This window comes from Macaca thibetana, chromosome 10, assembly GCF_024542745.1.
Source record: "Macaca thibetana thibetana isolate TM-01 chromosome 10, ASM2454274v1, whole genome shotgun sequence".
In the NCBI taxonomy this organism is placed as follows: domain Eukaryota; kingdom Metazoa; phylum Chordata; class Mammalia; order Primates; family Cercopithecidae; genus Macaca; species Macaca thibetana.
In genome coordinates, this window is record NC_065587.1 from 81736033 (window position 1) to 81749512 (window position 13480).

Consider the following 13480-nt stretch of genomic DNA (forward strand, 5'->3'; position numbering starts at 1 on the left):
TTGCTGCCTTGTGTCTTCTTTTCACAAAACTACATCTTCAGCTTTTCCAGATCCAGGAGGCTTGCTATTATTAGGGTTTTGAATGTAAGAACAGGCACAGGCTCAGGCTGGCTAACAGCATTTGTCACCTAAGCCTGATTGTAGACACATAGTTGGATTATTCCAAGTATTTAGCAATTCAGTAATCCAGTTAACCATGCTGGTGAAAGGCTAAGACTGTTTTGCACTAGGCACCAGAATGTGGTCTCCACATTTTCACTTCTTATAGCTAAATATTTATAACCATCTGATAGGGTTTGGCTGTGTCCCCACCCAAATCTCATCTTGAATTGTAGTTCCCATAATTCCCATGTGTTGTGGGAAGGACCCAGTGGGAGATAATTGAATTATGGGGGCGGTTTCCCCCATACTGTTCTCGTGGTGGTGAATAAGTCTCACGAGATCTAATGGTGTTATAAGGGGTTTCCCCTATCGCTTGGCTCCCACTCTGTCTTGTCTGCCATCATGTAAGATGTGCCTTTCCTCTTCCACCATGATTATGAGCCTCCCCAGCCACGTGGAGCTGTGAGTCCATTAAACCTCATTTTCTTTATAAATTACCCAGTCTCAGGTATGTCTTTATTAGTAGCATGAAAATGGACTAATATACCACCAAACCAGCTCAATCCTTTTAGTCCTCTACAAACCAAAAGACACCTCCTTAGTGAGTCACATTTTGTGCTGAATAACACCAAAGGTATTATTAATGCTCAAATAATGGTTATTTTAAGTCCGTGCTGTGTCATTATGACTCGACAGCCACACTGTACAATAGCACCATGTGTGTGTGCCTAGATGGTGTCAAATTTATACTTTCAATTTTCATATCTCAGAATATTCTTATTAAATCCATAAGAACAGGTTTGTTTGGAGGGCTTTTGTTCGGGGAACTTTTTTTTAACAAAACTTCTGGCATTGTTTTTTTCATCTGCAAAAAACAAAAACCTAATAGTCCTTCCCTACGTCTCAGAGGTGTCATGGGAATTAACATAATGCAAGTGTAAGTGCCTTAATAAGCATCATCATTTTAAAAATCCCTTGCAGATGTGAGCATGCAGCTTGCTGAACCAGTAGAATCCCATAAGACCTGCAGAACATAAATCACAATCCCTTAAATCCGCGGGTTTGTAACCCACGCACTGTAGCCCTATAGAACTACAGAGAATAAGAGAGGAACATACCAGGGGCTAAGGTGGGGCCAGAATCCAGGCGGAGCACAGTCTTCCCTTTTCCTGTGTAGCTTCTGTGATTCTAAGAGGTCGGAGAGTTCATCCCTCACAGGAGAGAAAAAAAAAAACGCTAATTAATTTTCCTTCTGCTCAAGAATCCTGGTGTGTTGACCCTGGGGGTGCTGTGAACTCCACCAAAAACCACTCCCATGGAAATCTCCATTCGAGTCAAACACAACGAAGTCCTTGCCTTGGAATAGACTGAGATTCCTCTTGCTTCCCTCTGTGAAATGTATAAAACACAGTGCGGCCACTGAAAGTCTTGATTTCATGTCTTGCGTGTTAATTTTAAAAATGGAGAAAAGCTTCTCTTCAGGACTCGTGGTGTTCATTTTTTAAATCCTGGATTAATCCATCGTGTGTATGTGACCTTTTTGGTGCAAAAACAACACAGTAGCCTCTGAATTTACATATTTTTTTCCAAATCTTAGAATATTCATTTTAAAATAACTACTAATGTACTTCACTTGGGTTTAGTTTTTATTCCAATGGCACTGGAGTCACATTTACCATGTAGCATTTCTGCACAAAAACTTATAAATTCCAAGTCCCGCAAGGGAAAACATTCTTAACAGAAATACTTTTATTCACCATCTCTTTATTCCATTCGGAGACTTTGGTTATAGATGATGAATAATAGTATAAAAGATTATAGACATAATAAATAAAAGATTATAGGAAAAGAAGACCGGTTCTCCAAGTCGCAAGGTTTTCTTCAGTATTTTAGGAACTCTGCCTAAACAAAAGTGAAAAGAAGATATCTAAATAGGTGAAAGTTTATTAACTGAAAATTTTAAAACAAGAAAGCCGCTTTTTGTTTCTTTGGCTGCCATCTGGTGGTTAATAATATACACTAAAACACGTTCTTGGAAACATTCAAAAAATATCTATCTGCTCGTGTTTAAAACAAAACAAAAGATACCATCAATTTTTTAAAATATATTGCAGGTAGGAGACATTTATCTTTTCTAATAATTCTTATTTAGATCCACAAGTGGCATTTCCTTGCCTGTCTCCTAGTCTACGTTCTTTCTCCAGGAAAAGAACATTGATGCAATCATTAGATAATGATTAAGCCTAGTACTGTGTACTAAGACTAGGGCGAGAAGGATGAGGACGAGGTCCCTGCCTTCAGGGAAGAGAGAGATGAAAGCAAAAAATGAACATCGCGATGAGTGCTTAAAAAAGAACAGACAAAGTCGAGAGGGACACCAAGGAGGAAGTCCTTAACTCTGTTCTGTGTTATTGACGAGAAGAGTTTGGGTTAAGACTTGAGTGATGGGTGAGCACTCTCCAGACAGACAAGAGGAAAAAAAGCATGGAGGAGAATCAGGAGGCTGTGTGTTGGGGGATGTTGACAAACTATGTCAGAAAGACAGGCAGAGGCTAGATCAGGAAGGGCCATTCCCTAATAGTATTAGGCAGCTATTATTGGAACAAACCTCAGTGGCCAATAATAATCAGCACATATTTCTCACTGGAGACTGCTGGTGAGCTGAGGTAACCGTGCCTTACGTGCCATTAATCCTTTCCCAGGGCCAACCTGAGACCAGGGGCTAGACTGGGCGTTTTCTTTTTCTGTCGCTAGCAGAAGCACAAGAGAAAGGGTAGAAAAGACCTCTTTAGATCTAGGTTTGGAACTAGCAAACTGTCTCTTCTCTGTATTCCGTTAGCCAAAGCAAGTTACTTAGCTGAACCCAAGCCAAGGGGCAGGGAAACTTTCTCCACCGGTGAGAGGGAAGGACTGCAAAGTCACAGAAGAAGGAACTCAAATGAGGTGGCAAATGGGGCCAGTAATGTAGTCTGCAGCAAGTTCTATCTTGGAAATGGGCTTGAGGTTCCCATATTTGTCTAAAACATGGTTAGAAAAACACTATATCGATCAAAGTAGAGGTCTGGCTTTGTGTTATGAGTTCCAGACCCCAGGGACACGGTGCATGCAAACGTCTTGGGTCCTGTCCCGCACCAACTGATTCAAAATCTCTGAGTAGAAATTTCGAGAATCTGCATTTTAACTGGTTACCCAGATGATTATTTCTATTCATCCTGAAGGTTGGGAACCACTGGGAGATTAATGAGAAAATAGAAAAAAAAGTCAAGGAAGAAATATAAAAGGAAAATGGGTTAAAAGAGGAAATAGTGCTCACGAAGAATACTAGAAATAGTGGGAAAAGGAATAAGAAAAACCAATGAAAAATGGTGTCCAGATGGCCAAGGGAAGAAGCTTAAAAGATAAGTGTGTGTTGAATTCTGTCAAATGCTGCCCACAGGTCAAATAAAACAAGAACTGAGGAAAGCCCTGTAAATTTTTCAATTAGGGAATATTATGTGAAAAGAATACAACAGTGATGCCAGGATATCATGAGGGCTGTTTTGCAGATGAAAAGAAAAAAAAAAAGAAGAAGAAGAAAGAAAAGGAAAGTGGCATGAAACAAAAAAAAAAGATCCACCATTCTTCCATTTCTTCTTTCACGGGTCCTTATGGTCTTGGTGAAATTGATTAATTCCACATTTAAACTTACATAGCACCTAAAAAGTTAGTTTCTGGCTAATGATTAAAGAATGGAAAATGACCTTTTTTTGTATCTGTTGGTTCTGATATCATGCCAGATATTATTGGTAGCATACTGATAGCATACTGTATCTAATACCTAAGGCTTTATATATTTGAATAAAGAATTATTCCCTTAATTCTTCATTATTTCATTATGTATTTCCTTTATTTTTCCATTATTTATATGATGTTTTCTTAAGGAGGTTAAAGGAAATCAAATAGTGTATTAACACTGCTGTTTGGATTCCCAAGAGATCTTGCTAGTATGCAGCATCTTATTCATGTCACACGCTTTTTCTGAATTTCAGGACCCAATATCCAGTCTCTAGTGGGTGGATGCTGACGACAGCTTGGAAGGTGCCACGCTAACAGGGGCCTCTCAGAGTTGAGGTTCTGATATTGCACTGTCAAATTCTGACTTGTCCTATCCCACTCCAATTCATAGGAAGGCACCTTTGTTTAAATGTGGTTTGCTTAAATGTACTTGATAATTTACAAAAACACACACACAAATATATTCACAACTCTATTTCAAAGAACTATCTTATGGCCTCATTGAGTGTGGCAGGGTTGCAGTGTGGAAAAGTTAATGCACCCACTAGTGCATTCACGCAGCTTTGGGGGAAGCCCTAAAACAGATCCAAGCACAGACTGGAGACTCAAAGACAAAGTTGAAGGGTTCTCCATTGAGACCAAGAACTGCAGCTAATTTGAGCCTAGACCAGTGAGTGATAAGCCAATGCACATCTGCTTCTTGAGAGCTTTGTCTATCGTGGTCAAAACCAGTATGCAGCTTTAGATTTAACTTTTTTTTCACTTTGAGACAGAGTCTCACTCTGTCACCTAGGCTGAAGTGCAGCGGTGCAATCTCGGCTCACTGCAACATCCATCTCCTGGTTTCAAGCAATTCTCCTGCCTCAGCCTCCCGAGTAGCTGGGATTACAGGCACCCACCACCATACCCACCTAATTTTTTGTATTTTTAGTAGAGACTGGGTTTCACCATGTTGGCCAGGCTGGTCCCGAACTCCTGACTTCAAAGATTTATCTTTGCTAGATGTCATCTTTTGTGAGCATTTTAAATGGTGTCTCTAATGCCTGGTGAACATTGCATAATAGTCAAGCCAGCAGTTAAGTAGCATCTCCATCTTTTAAAATTAAGATTGGATTCTGGACCTAAAGTATTTCAGTTTCAGATTCTCAAAAAAGGGTAAGCTCAGGAAACGCAAAAAAATACACAGTAGAAATATAATCAGTCTTAAAAGTATGCCCATAAGCCTCGGCCATTTTTTTCTTGCTAGGCTCGAAAGTTAAAAACAAAATAACACACACACACACACACATACATACCAAACAGCTAGGTTGGTAGGCAAGTTCTTCTAAATGACCTCTCAACCCAAGCCCAGTCAACTACATCTGATTGCAGATAAATGAAATGTCACTATTGATTATATTTGACATTAGAAGTTAACAAGATTATTCTGCCAAACATTCATCCTCTCTTGTTCTACATCACCGTTTCATTTGAGAAGCAGGGACAATGGCTTCCACATAAGGCAGCAAAGGGTAGTGTTACAAATGTGGATATGGTACAGACTACATGGATTCAAATCCTGATTCTGTTGCTTATGATAGACCTCAGGCAGTTAACTCCTGTGTGCCTCAGTTTCCTGAACCATAGAATGGAAACGCTACTAGTACTTCCTTCAGATGGTTCTTCTGAGGATTAAATGAGCTATGACAAAAACTGAGCTTAGAAGGGTGACTGGCACACAGATAGGGCTCAATAACTGCCAGCTATTATTGTGTTCAGAGATCTACAAATATTTTGAAAAAGAGGCTTCATTGTCCCACTGCTTTAAAGTTTTGGAACTTCTAAGGTTGGGGGATGTCAGAAATCAAGTCTCAAAGGGTAGGAAGTGAGATCCGTGCAAACTAGGCTAAACTCTAACATGCTTGTGTCTAAACGATTGATGAGTGGTATTAATTATGTCTCTCGGAGTTCATTTCAGCCTGCAACAAAGCTTAGACCTAAGAGATGCATTTAATGTAGAATTTCAATCTCTCTAAGGCAGGCGGGGAGAGCCTTTAAGAGCCTAGGAAACCATGCCCCACTGGTGAGAGTTTACTCTGCCTACTTGTAGAAATCCGGCTATTTGTCTTGTCAGAGTTAAGTTCTACTGAAAAATAGACCTCTCTGTCTCTCTCCCTAAGGGTTCTCTGATTCTGAATTTGTTCTCTGGAAGTTTATGTCTGAGTGTAAACATAAAACGTCTGGAAAAAGAAAGTAGAAAAGGAAAAGTAAGCCCTTTCATGACTGAATTTCTTTTTTGGTATTATTTAAAGACACACAAAGCCTAGAGAAGCTCCTGAGAGATGCTGTCATCTATGGCCAGCCTCGAACCCGCAGAGCTTGGAAAAAGATTCTCATCCTGGTGGAGGGTGTCTACAGGTATGTACATAACGGAACACATTTTACGACTAGCAGGCCTGCCGCAAGCTGATCAGTGCGGAAAGGCTGACCTCGCCTAGCTAAACAGAGCAATGACTTAGAATCGGTTATTACAGAGAGACGTGAGACAGAGCCACCAATGGGAGCTGTCAGACGTGGGTCATCTGTCTTTTTGATGACTCTCTATGGCGGAGCAGCTTGGAGGCTATCCTGCTGGAGAAGGCTTTCTCAGAAATATCCTCGCAAGGCATTGCTAACTTGAGTAGATTCTTTCCACTACTTTTGACTGCCCCAGAGTTTCAAAGGTGTTTTGCAGCTGGGTTATTCAAGATCAGAACACTCCTTGCCTTTATGACTGGTAGAAATTGCTGACGGGTGGCCCAGAGGCCCCTACCTGGACAGCATGCCCAACCCCCAGCTGCTTGCTGAACTTGGTTAGTGCTTGCCATCAGAATACAAAATATCTGCCTGTTTTGCTCAAGGTAGGAGTAACCTGGAGTGCAATTCTTGTCCAGAGCCAGCAGGTAGGAGTGCGCTGATGTCTAGTCCCTAAGCCAAGGAGACATTATTTCAGAGTGCCCAATCCTAAATCAATTCTCAAACAATCCTGACGTTGGACAAATTGAGGGAGATATCTCCTATAATGATAGAAAAGTGAAAAACATTAAAAGGAAGGAAGCGAAGGCTGTTTAAGACAAGGAGGAGTATGGCTACAAAGGAGGCTTGAGAATAGACATAGGATTTCTTTCAACCCACTAATCTCATTAGTCCCTGAGTGCACATTTTTTCTGCTACATGAGTGAATAATGAGCAGCAGCAGAAGTGTGCCTTTATTCCTTTTAAGAAAAAAAAAAAAGTGAATTCTCCCAATTTTAAAAGAATAATAATAATAAGCTTGGTTTCATTTTATTTTTAACATTTTTAATTCCAGTACTTACTGCCCCTGTGGCTAGGGTTCTGGGTGTTCCCCGTCCTACTGTGGGAAATGCAAAGTTTGCATTTCCAGTTTCTACTAGCTCACTTTCTGCATCACCTCCCAGTACCTCCTCCAGCCAGCCCAGAGAGTACGTACTGTTGATGAAGTCTTTGGGAGCACTCTAGACATAGTAGTTCTCCAGGCTAAGCTTGTCCTTGCCCCAGCCTAGGCACATTTGGCAATTTTGAGTCATTATAACTGCAGTAGTGTGTGACTGGCATATGGTGGACAGAGGCCAGGGATGCAGCTAAGCATCCTACGATACACAGCACAGCCCCCATAACACAGAGTTATCTAGCTCAAAATGTCTATAGTACCAAGGCCGAGGAAACCTGTTCTGGTATAACTGACAACTTGTAGGCCTTAACTTGCTATTTTAAGAAATAATCTCATATTGACTCTGGGCTATCGTAACCTCAAGCGTGGATCTTTTTCCCTGTGTGATTTGTGCTGCTGCCAGCCTGGGAGGGGAGCAAATACCCCTTATCTAAACACCTGTCATTCAGGCCTAGATTCGTGGGAGGACAGAGCAGCTGAGAGAGAGCAGACTGGGCATCTCCTTTAAGCAGAGTAAACAAAACCCCAACTGTAAATAAACAGAACTTGGCTCCATTAAAGAAAAGTTAGGTCTTAACCACTTTGATCATGGCTGAAATTAAGTAGACCACCGGCATTTTACTGGCAAATATTCCCATCAGCCACACAGAGAAACCACTCCAGCAGCAGGACTTGTTACTGGTCATGCCAGGCCTGCGTCCCACCACTTCAGAAGGACAAGGGAGCCAGGTGTGGACTTCCAGCTCCAAGCCAGAGTGGCACCAAACCACAATTTTCATTGCACTAGCAATAGTGACTGCTCAGTTACCTATTGCCATGTAACAAACCATCCAAAGCATAATGGTTTACACAGCAATGATTTATTATTTCCCATGCTACCGTGGGTTGTGTGGACCAACTGGACAGTTCTTCTACTCCACATGGCATTGAGTGGAGGCCATTTCATTCAGTTGACAGTTTGTCTGGGGCTGGAACATCCAAAATGACCCCACTTGCACATCTGGCCCTCGGTACTGGCTCTCGCCTGGAGTGCCATGCTCTCTTCCACATGGCTTTCTCTATAGATAGTCTCTTCTCATTCTGTAGTCTAGCCAGAACTCCCTTACAACGTGGTGCTGGCTTCCAACAGAGCAAAAGTGAAGGCTGCCAGCCCTGGGACATTATCCCTTCTGCCCTGACCCATTGGCCCAAGCACATCATGAGGCCAGCCCAGATTCAAAAGAAGGTGAAATAGACCCTACCCCCGATGGAGGATCCACTTGTATGTACAAGGATGGGAAGCTTTGCAGGCAGCCATCTTCGGAAGCCACCTACCACAGTGGTTCAGTCAACCTGGTGACGACACAGAGTGAAGTCCCCACTTTCCATGAAATTTCCTTCACAAGGACGTTCTTTTCATTTCACCCGCACAAGAATGTTGGCTTTAAATGAGACCAAGACCTAAAAGGCCACATTCACAGATAGGAAACAGGGCATCTCTTTGACAAGCCTCAATAGCTCTTGGGGGCTTCAATTTCCTTATCTGTAAAATAAAGGTAGCCTAGAGTTCAGTTCTACAGCCTTAAACCTCAAAGGAAAAGCCTTTACACAGGTGTTCTAATTTGCAACTCTCACCAGATAAGGCCAGATGCAGTGGCTCATGCCTGTAATCCTATCACTTTGGGAGACAAAGGCAGGTGGATCACTTGAGGTCAGGAGTTCGAGACCAGCCTAGCCAACATGGTGAAACCCTACCTCTACCAAAAATACAAAAATTAGCCAGGTGTGGTGGTGCACTCCCATAATCCCAGGTACTCAGGAGGCTAAGGCACAAGAATCACTTTAACCCGGGAGGCGGAGTTTGTAGTGAGCCAAGATCATGCCACTGCACTCCAGCCTGGGAGACACAGACAGACTCTGTCTCAAAAAAAAAAAAAAAAAAAAAAAAAACAACATTATTTCCCATAGTATTTTCCAAAGGAGGGTTAGGAATGTGAAGTCAATAGTTCACAAATGCACTCCTACCCTTCAGAGGTATATTAGGAATGCATATCTTGTTGATACCTACACAAAGATTCCTTTGAATTTTAACTCCCAGATTTTTTCTCTTGCTTGTGGTCTGCCACGATGGCTAAAGAACCCCCACATACATCACCACAGAGCCCACACACATCAATTTTTTCATAACCCTCAAAGAGAGCAATCAGCCAAATCAGAAATTTTCAGGGAGATATCGAGATAGAAAAGGCTAGATACCCAGTTTGAGAAGTCATCAAACTAATAATAATAATGTCATCATTCATAGGTATTATTATTCTTCTGTAGAATATAGAGGAGTCAGGATTTGGAGGCAGGCCTGGGACCTAGGTTCAAATCCTGGCATCACCACCTACATCTGCGTGGCCTCCATAGGGTACTTCAGTAATGATAAGTATTGAATGAGGTCATATAAGCTAGTGTTGGCAGAGGCCCAGCCCATAGAGAGCTCACAACCAAGAGTGGCTGTCTTCATCGTCACATTGATTTTCAGTCTAAGAAGTTGCAACTCAGAAAACAGTAAGTCATCTATGTTGCAAGGTTATTTGCTCTTCATCCATCCAGAAAGTGGACGTTAGCGAAAGAAACTCACATCGACCATGTGTCTACTCTTTGCTAACATTTCCCATGTGCAACCTTGAGTAAGCCTCCAAGAAGTTACTGAAAATATGAAGAAATTGAGGCTCAGAGGTTTAGATAACTTGCCCCAGGACAAATAACTGAGATGAGGCAGAGCTGGGATTAAAACCAGGTGGCCCTAGTAAGACTAAGACTCAATGTAAATAGAAGAGTCAGCCCATGTGTCCACATCCAATGAAGTAAACACGGAAAATGCAAGATCACCCATTTGACCTTTACCATTAACCTATCTAGGCCTCAATTTCTTCATCTGTAACACACGAGCATTGAAACTTGAAATCCAAAGTTTCATGAATGCATGACTTTGGGTTTAAAACTAAAACAGTATTATTTCAGTGTTCTGAGCTGTATGTTTTCATTAAGTATCGTTTTAAAATCTCATTTTCTAATTTCATGTCTCTGAGAAGTCTAGATCTCTTATCAACTCACAGTGGTAGAGAATATCAAAATTATTCAAACATATCCTTAAGATGTGGTGTCCCAAATAACCTGGGACATAAGCTAGCATAGCTGGAGCACTAACCTGGGACATAAGCTAGCATAGCTGGAGCACTAACCTGGGACATAAACTAGCATAGCTGGAGCACTAACCTGGGACATAAGCTAGCATAGCTGGAGCACTAACTTTCAAAATAAAATTAATCAAGGAATAATAGTCAGCTCTTCCAAAACAAATACATATATAAACATAGGCACATATGCTGTAACCTCAGAATACCATTTACTCTAAGAGTGTAATCTATTCTCCTACGCTCAAAACAATGTAAATTTAAGGATTGAGAACTTCGGTGGTAAATTCTCACCTGTATCTCTATGATTTAAACAAATAAAGAAAAGAACAAGAAAACATTCGTAACTTTATTTTTCATTGATCTTAACTTTCTTTTTCTCTCTTTCCACCTTGCTTTCTTGTTTTGAGTTGTACTTTGGGCCCACCAAGGAGATTTTTCCACCGTGTGAGTTAGCTAGCCAGTGGTTTAATTCTCCCTCTGCCAGTGGATAATATGGTTTATATGTGGAGGGAAAAGTGGTGAGAGGGAGATTTCAAAAAGGAGGCTTGTCACTTAGCTAATACATTATGTAATAGAAAAGATATAAAGGAATTATTCACTGGCTTGCTGGTTTAAGAATAATTCAAGTCCCTGAACAGAGCTTCAAATTAACTCATGGAATTATCTTTACCTACAGTTGTGTTTTAGTTGTTTTTCTTCTATTGAAGTCAAAAGAAAAACACAACCTTCCATTCAGGAAGAAAGAATAAAACACTGTTCTTGTTTTCTGTATCATTTTTGGCACTGTTTTTTGACAGCAATTCATGGGAATAACATAGATAGCCTTTTTATGCATACACTAGACTCCGTATCCCACTATGGGAAAAGGCTCAATTCAAATTTGATCACATTGTGAAAATGAAAACTTAGTGTGGGTGAATATAACTCTATAAAAGCTGAGTTCTCCCTAGGACTCTATGTGTGCCCTGCATTAACTCCAGAAGTCAGCAGTATTGTAGAGTCATTAATCTTAGAGGAAGAAATATAAACCAGGTGGGCAGGCTCCTAACATCAGCTAGACCAGCCCCACGGAAGGATGGTTAATTAGCTGCCTGCAGTGTCTGCAAACACTGTGGAACATTAACTTTGGCTCCTGTCAAATTCAGTTCCAGAACAAAGAATGGCTATTTGTGGCATGTCAGGTTTTTTGGTATATTTGTGTTACCAACTTACAACATTTTAAAGAGAAGAAAATTCTAGATTTCTGAGGACCTGCGGCCATTTATTATGTATGACATCCAGCATGACACGCACATGCCTCACTCGTATAAGATTCAACACAGAACATTGTCAAGGGCTCCCAGTTTCCCAAGTTAGGACTCGTTACAACCATTTCCTCCTAAGTTCCTCCTCCTAAGGACCATAACGATTCACTAAATGCCCATCAGGGATCAGGTAGTTTACAAGCATGATTTCAAGTGATTGTTATAAAGACCATGTGAAGAGGGGCCCATCATCCTGTTTGTATTACATATGAGGAAACTGAGGCAGAGAACATCATGCAAATTGCCCAAGTTCAAAGTTAGTACACTTAGGCAGCCAGATGGCCAGACTGTCTTCTCCTCAGTGGAAACAATTTTAACAAGCAATTAATTTAAGAACATGTTGGAATTAACTCACAAACTTACACAAGAAAAGACAACTCTATTTGGCCTTTATTTCATTAAAATCTGAACTCGGCCATCCAAAACGATCTCGTGGAACACACAAATGCTGCACCCAATGATCATGATACCTCTGCAAACCAACACCCGTTGGTCTGGGTAACTGTACATAGCCAACTGGACTGTTTTGACTGAATCGACCTAACACTTAAGCTTATTTTTTAATACATTAAATTTAATCTAATAAATAATTAGGGGGAAAAGGAGAAGTTCAACTCTGTTTGATTCAATGAATTAGCTCTTGAACTAACCTAAAGGGTTGTTTGAATTGTTTGACAAGTTCCTTTGTGTGGTGAGTATGTCTGTGTGTTTTCGTACAACTCGCCTGTCAACGCAGTCAAAACTGTGTGCAACATAGACACAGCTTGCAAAGTGTTCTGAGAACTGATTCGTGTCAGATTTTTTTAATCCATTGAGTCCCGGAGGTGCCATGTAAATATAAATTTTAATTTTACTTATTCATAGATTTCATTTTTTTCCCTTTGTGCCAGAGGATGTAACAAAGCTTCCCAGGAGGGTGTTTGTTAATGCAGAGCATTTCTCTCTCTGCCCTAGCATGGAAGGTTCTATCAGGTATCTTCCCCAGATCACAGGACTTGAAGTGCTTTTGCAGCTTACAATATCATGAAAAATAAAGCACTTCGGGCTAAAACAAAAGAGCTCATCTACAGCAGTGGCCCCTATGTGTGGTCCCCAACCATTGGTGGTAGCATCTCCTGGGAGCTTGGCAAAAATGCACGTTCTCAGCCCACCCAATACCGACTGAATCAGAAACTCTGGGGTGGGAGTTTAGCAATCTGTGTTTTAACAAACGCTTCAGAGGATTCTGATGCTCACTCAACTTTCTGTTCCTCTACCCTAAAGGAACAGAAAGAGGAGACACCTCAGTCTTTGACTTGCAGTGGGTATTGAACAAGAGGTCTTAAAGACTTCCTACTGTACTTTAATTAACACTATGATGTCTTAAATAAAGTTCTGTGTCTTTTTAATTCCCTCTTTTAATCTATGGCAATTCAAGCACTGAATTTAAGTCAAACAGACCTGGCCAAACAGACAATGCCAGGCAGAAAAAGGGAATGACTATAGAGTAATTTAATCTATTCTAGCAGAATAACTAGAATCCAAAATGGTCAGTCTAGTTACACTAGTTGGCTTTACAAATAAATTGGATCAATAATGCAGTGAGCTGATTGTTTGCTTGGGAATTAGCTGAAACCAAAAGCACTTAAATCCATTGAATGTAAATTATTTTATCCAAGTAGCATAGAAATGCCCAACCAGCCTTACAAGACTGAGAGGGTTGT

The 13480-nt window shown here is 40.9% G+C and overlaps 1 protein-coding gene across 2 annotated transcripts in view; it reads left to right on the forward strand.

The window, feature by feature from the left end:
- SPTLC3 (serine palmitoyltransferase long chain base subunit 3) overlaps positions 1 to 13480 on the forward strand; it is a 171948-nt gene that overhangs the window by 105688 nt on the left and 52780 nt on the right. For both annotated transcript variants that reach the window (XM_050746544.1, XM_050746545.1), the window contains one exon: positions 6168 to 6273. In XM_050746544.1, coding sequence (XP_050602501.1) covers positions 6168 to 6273 — 106 coding nt within the window. The remainder of the gene's footprint in view (positions 1 to 6167; positions 6274 to 13480) is intronic.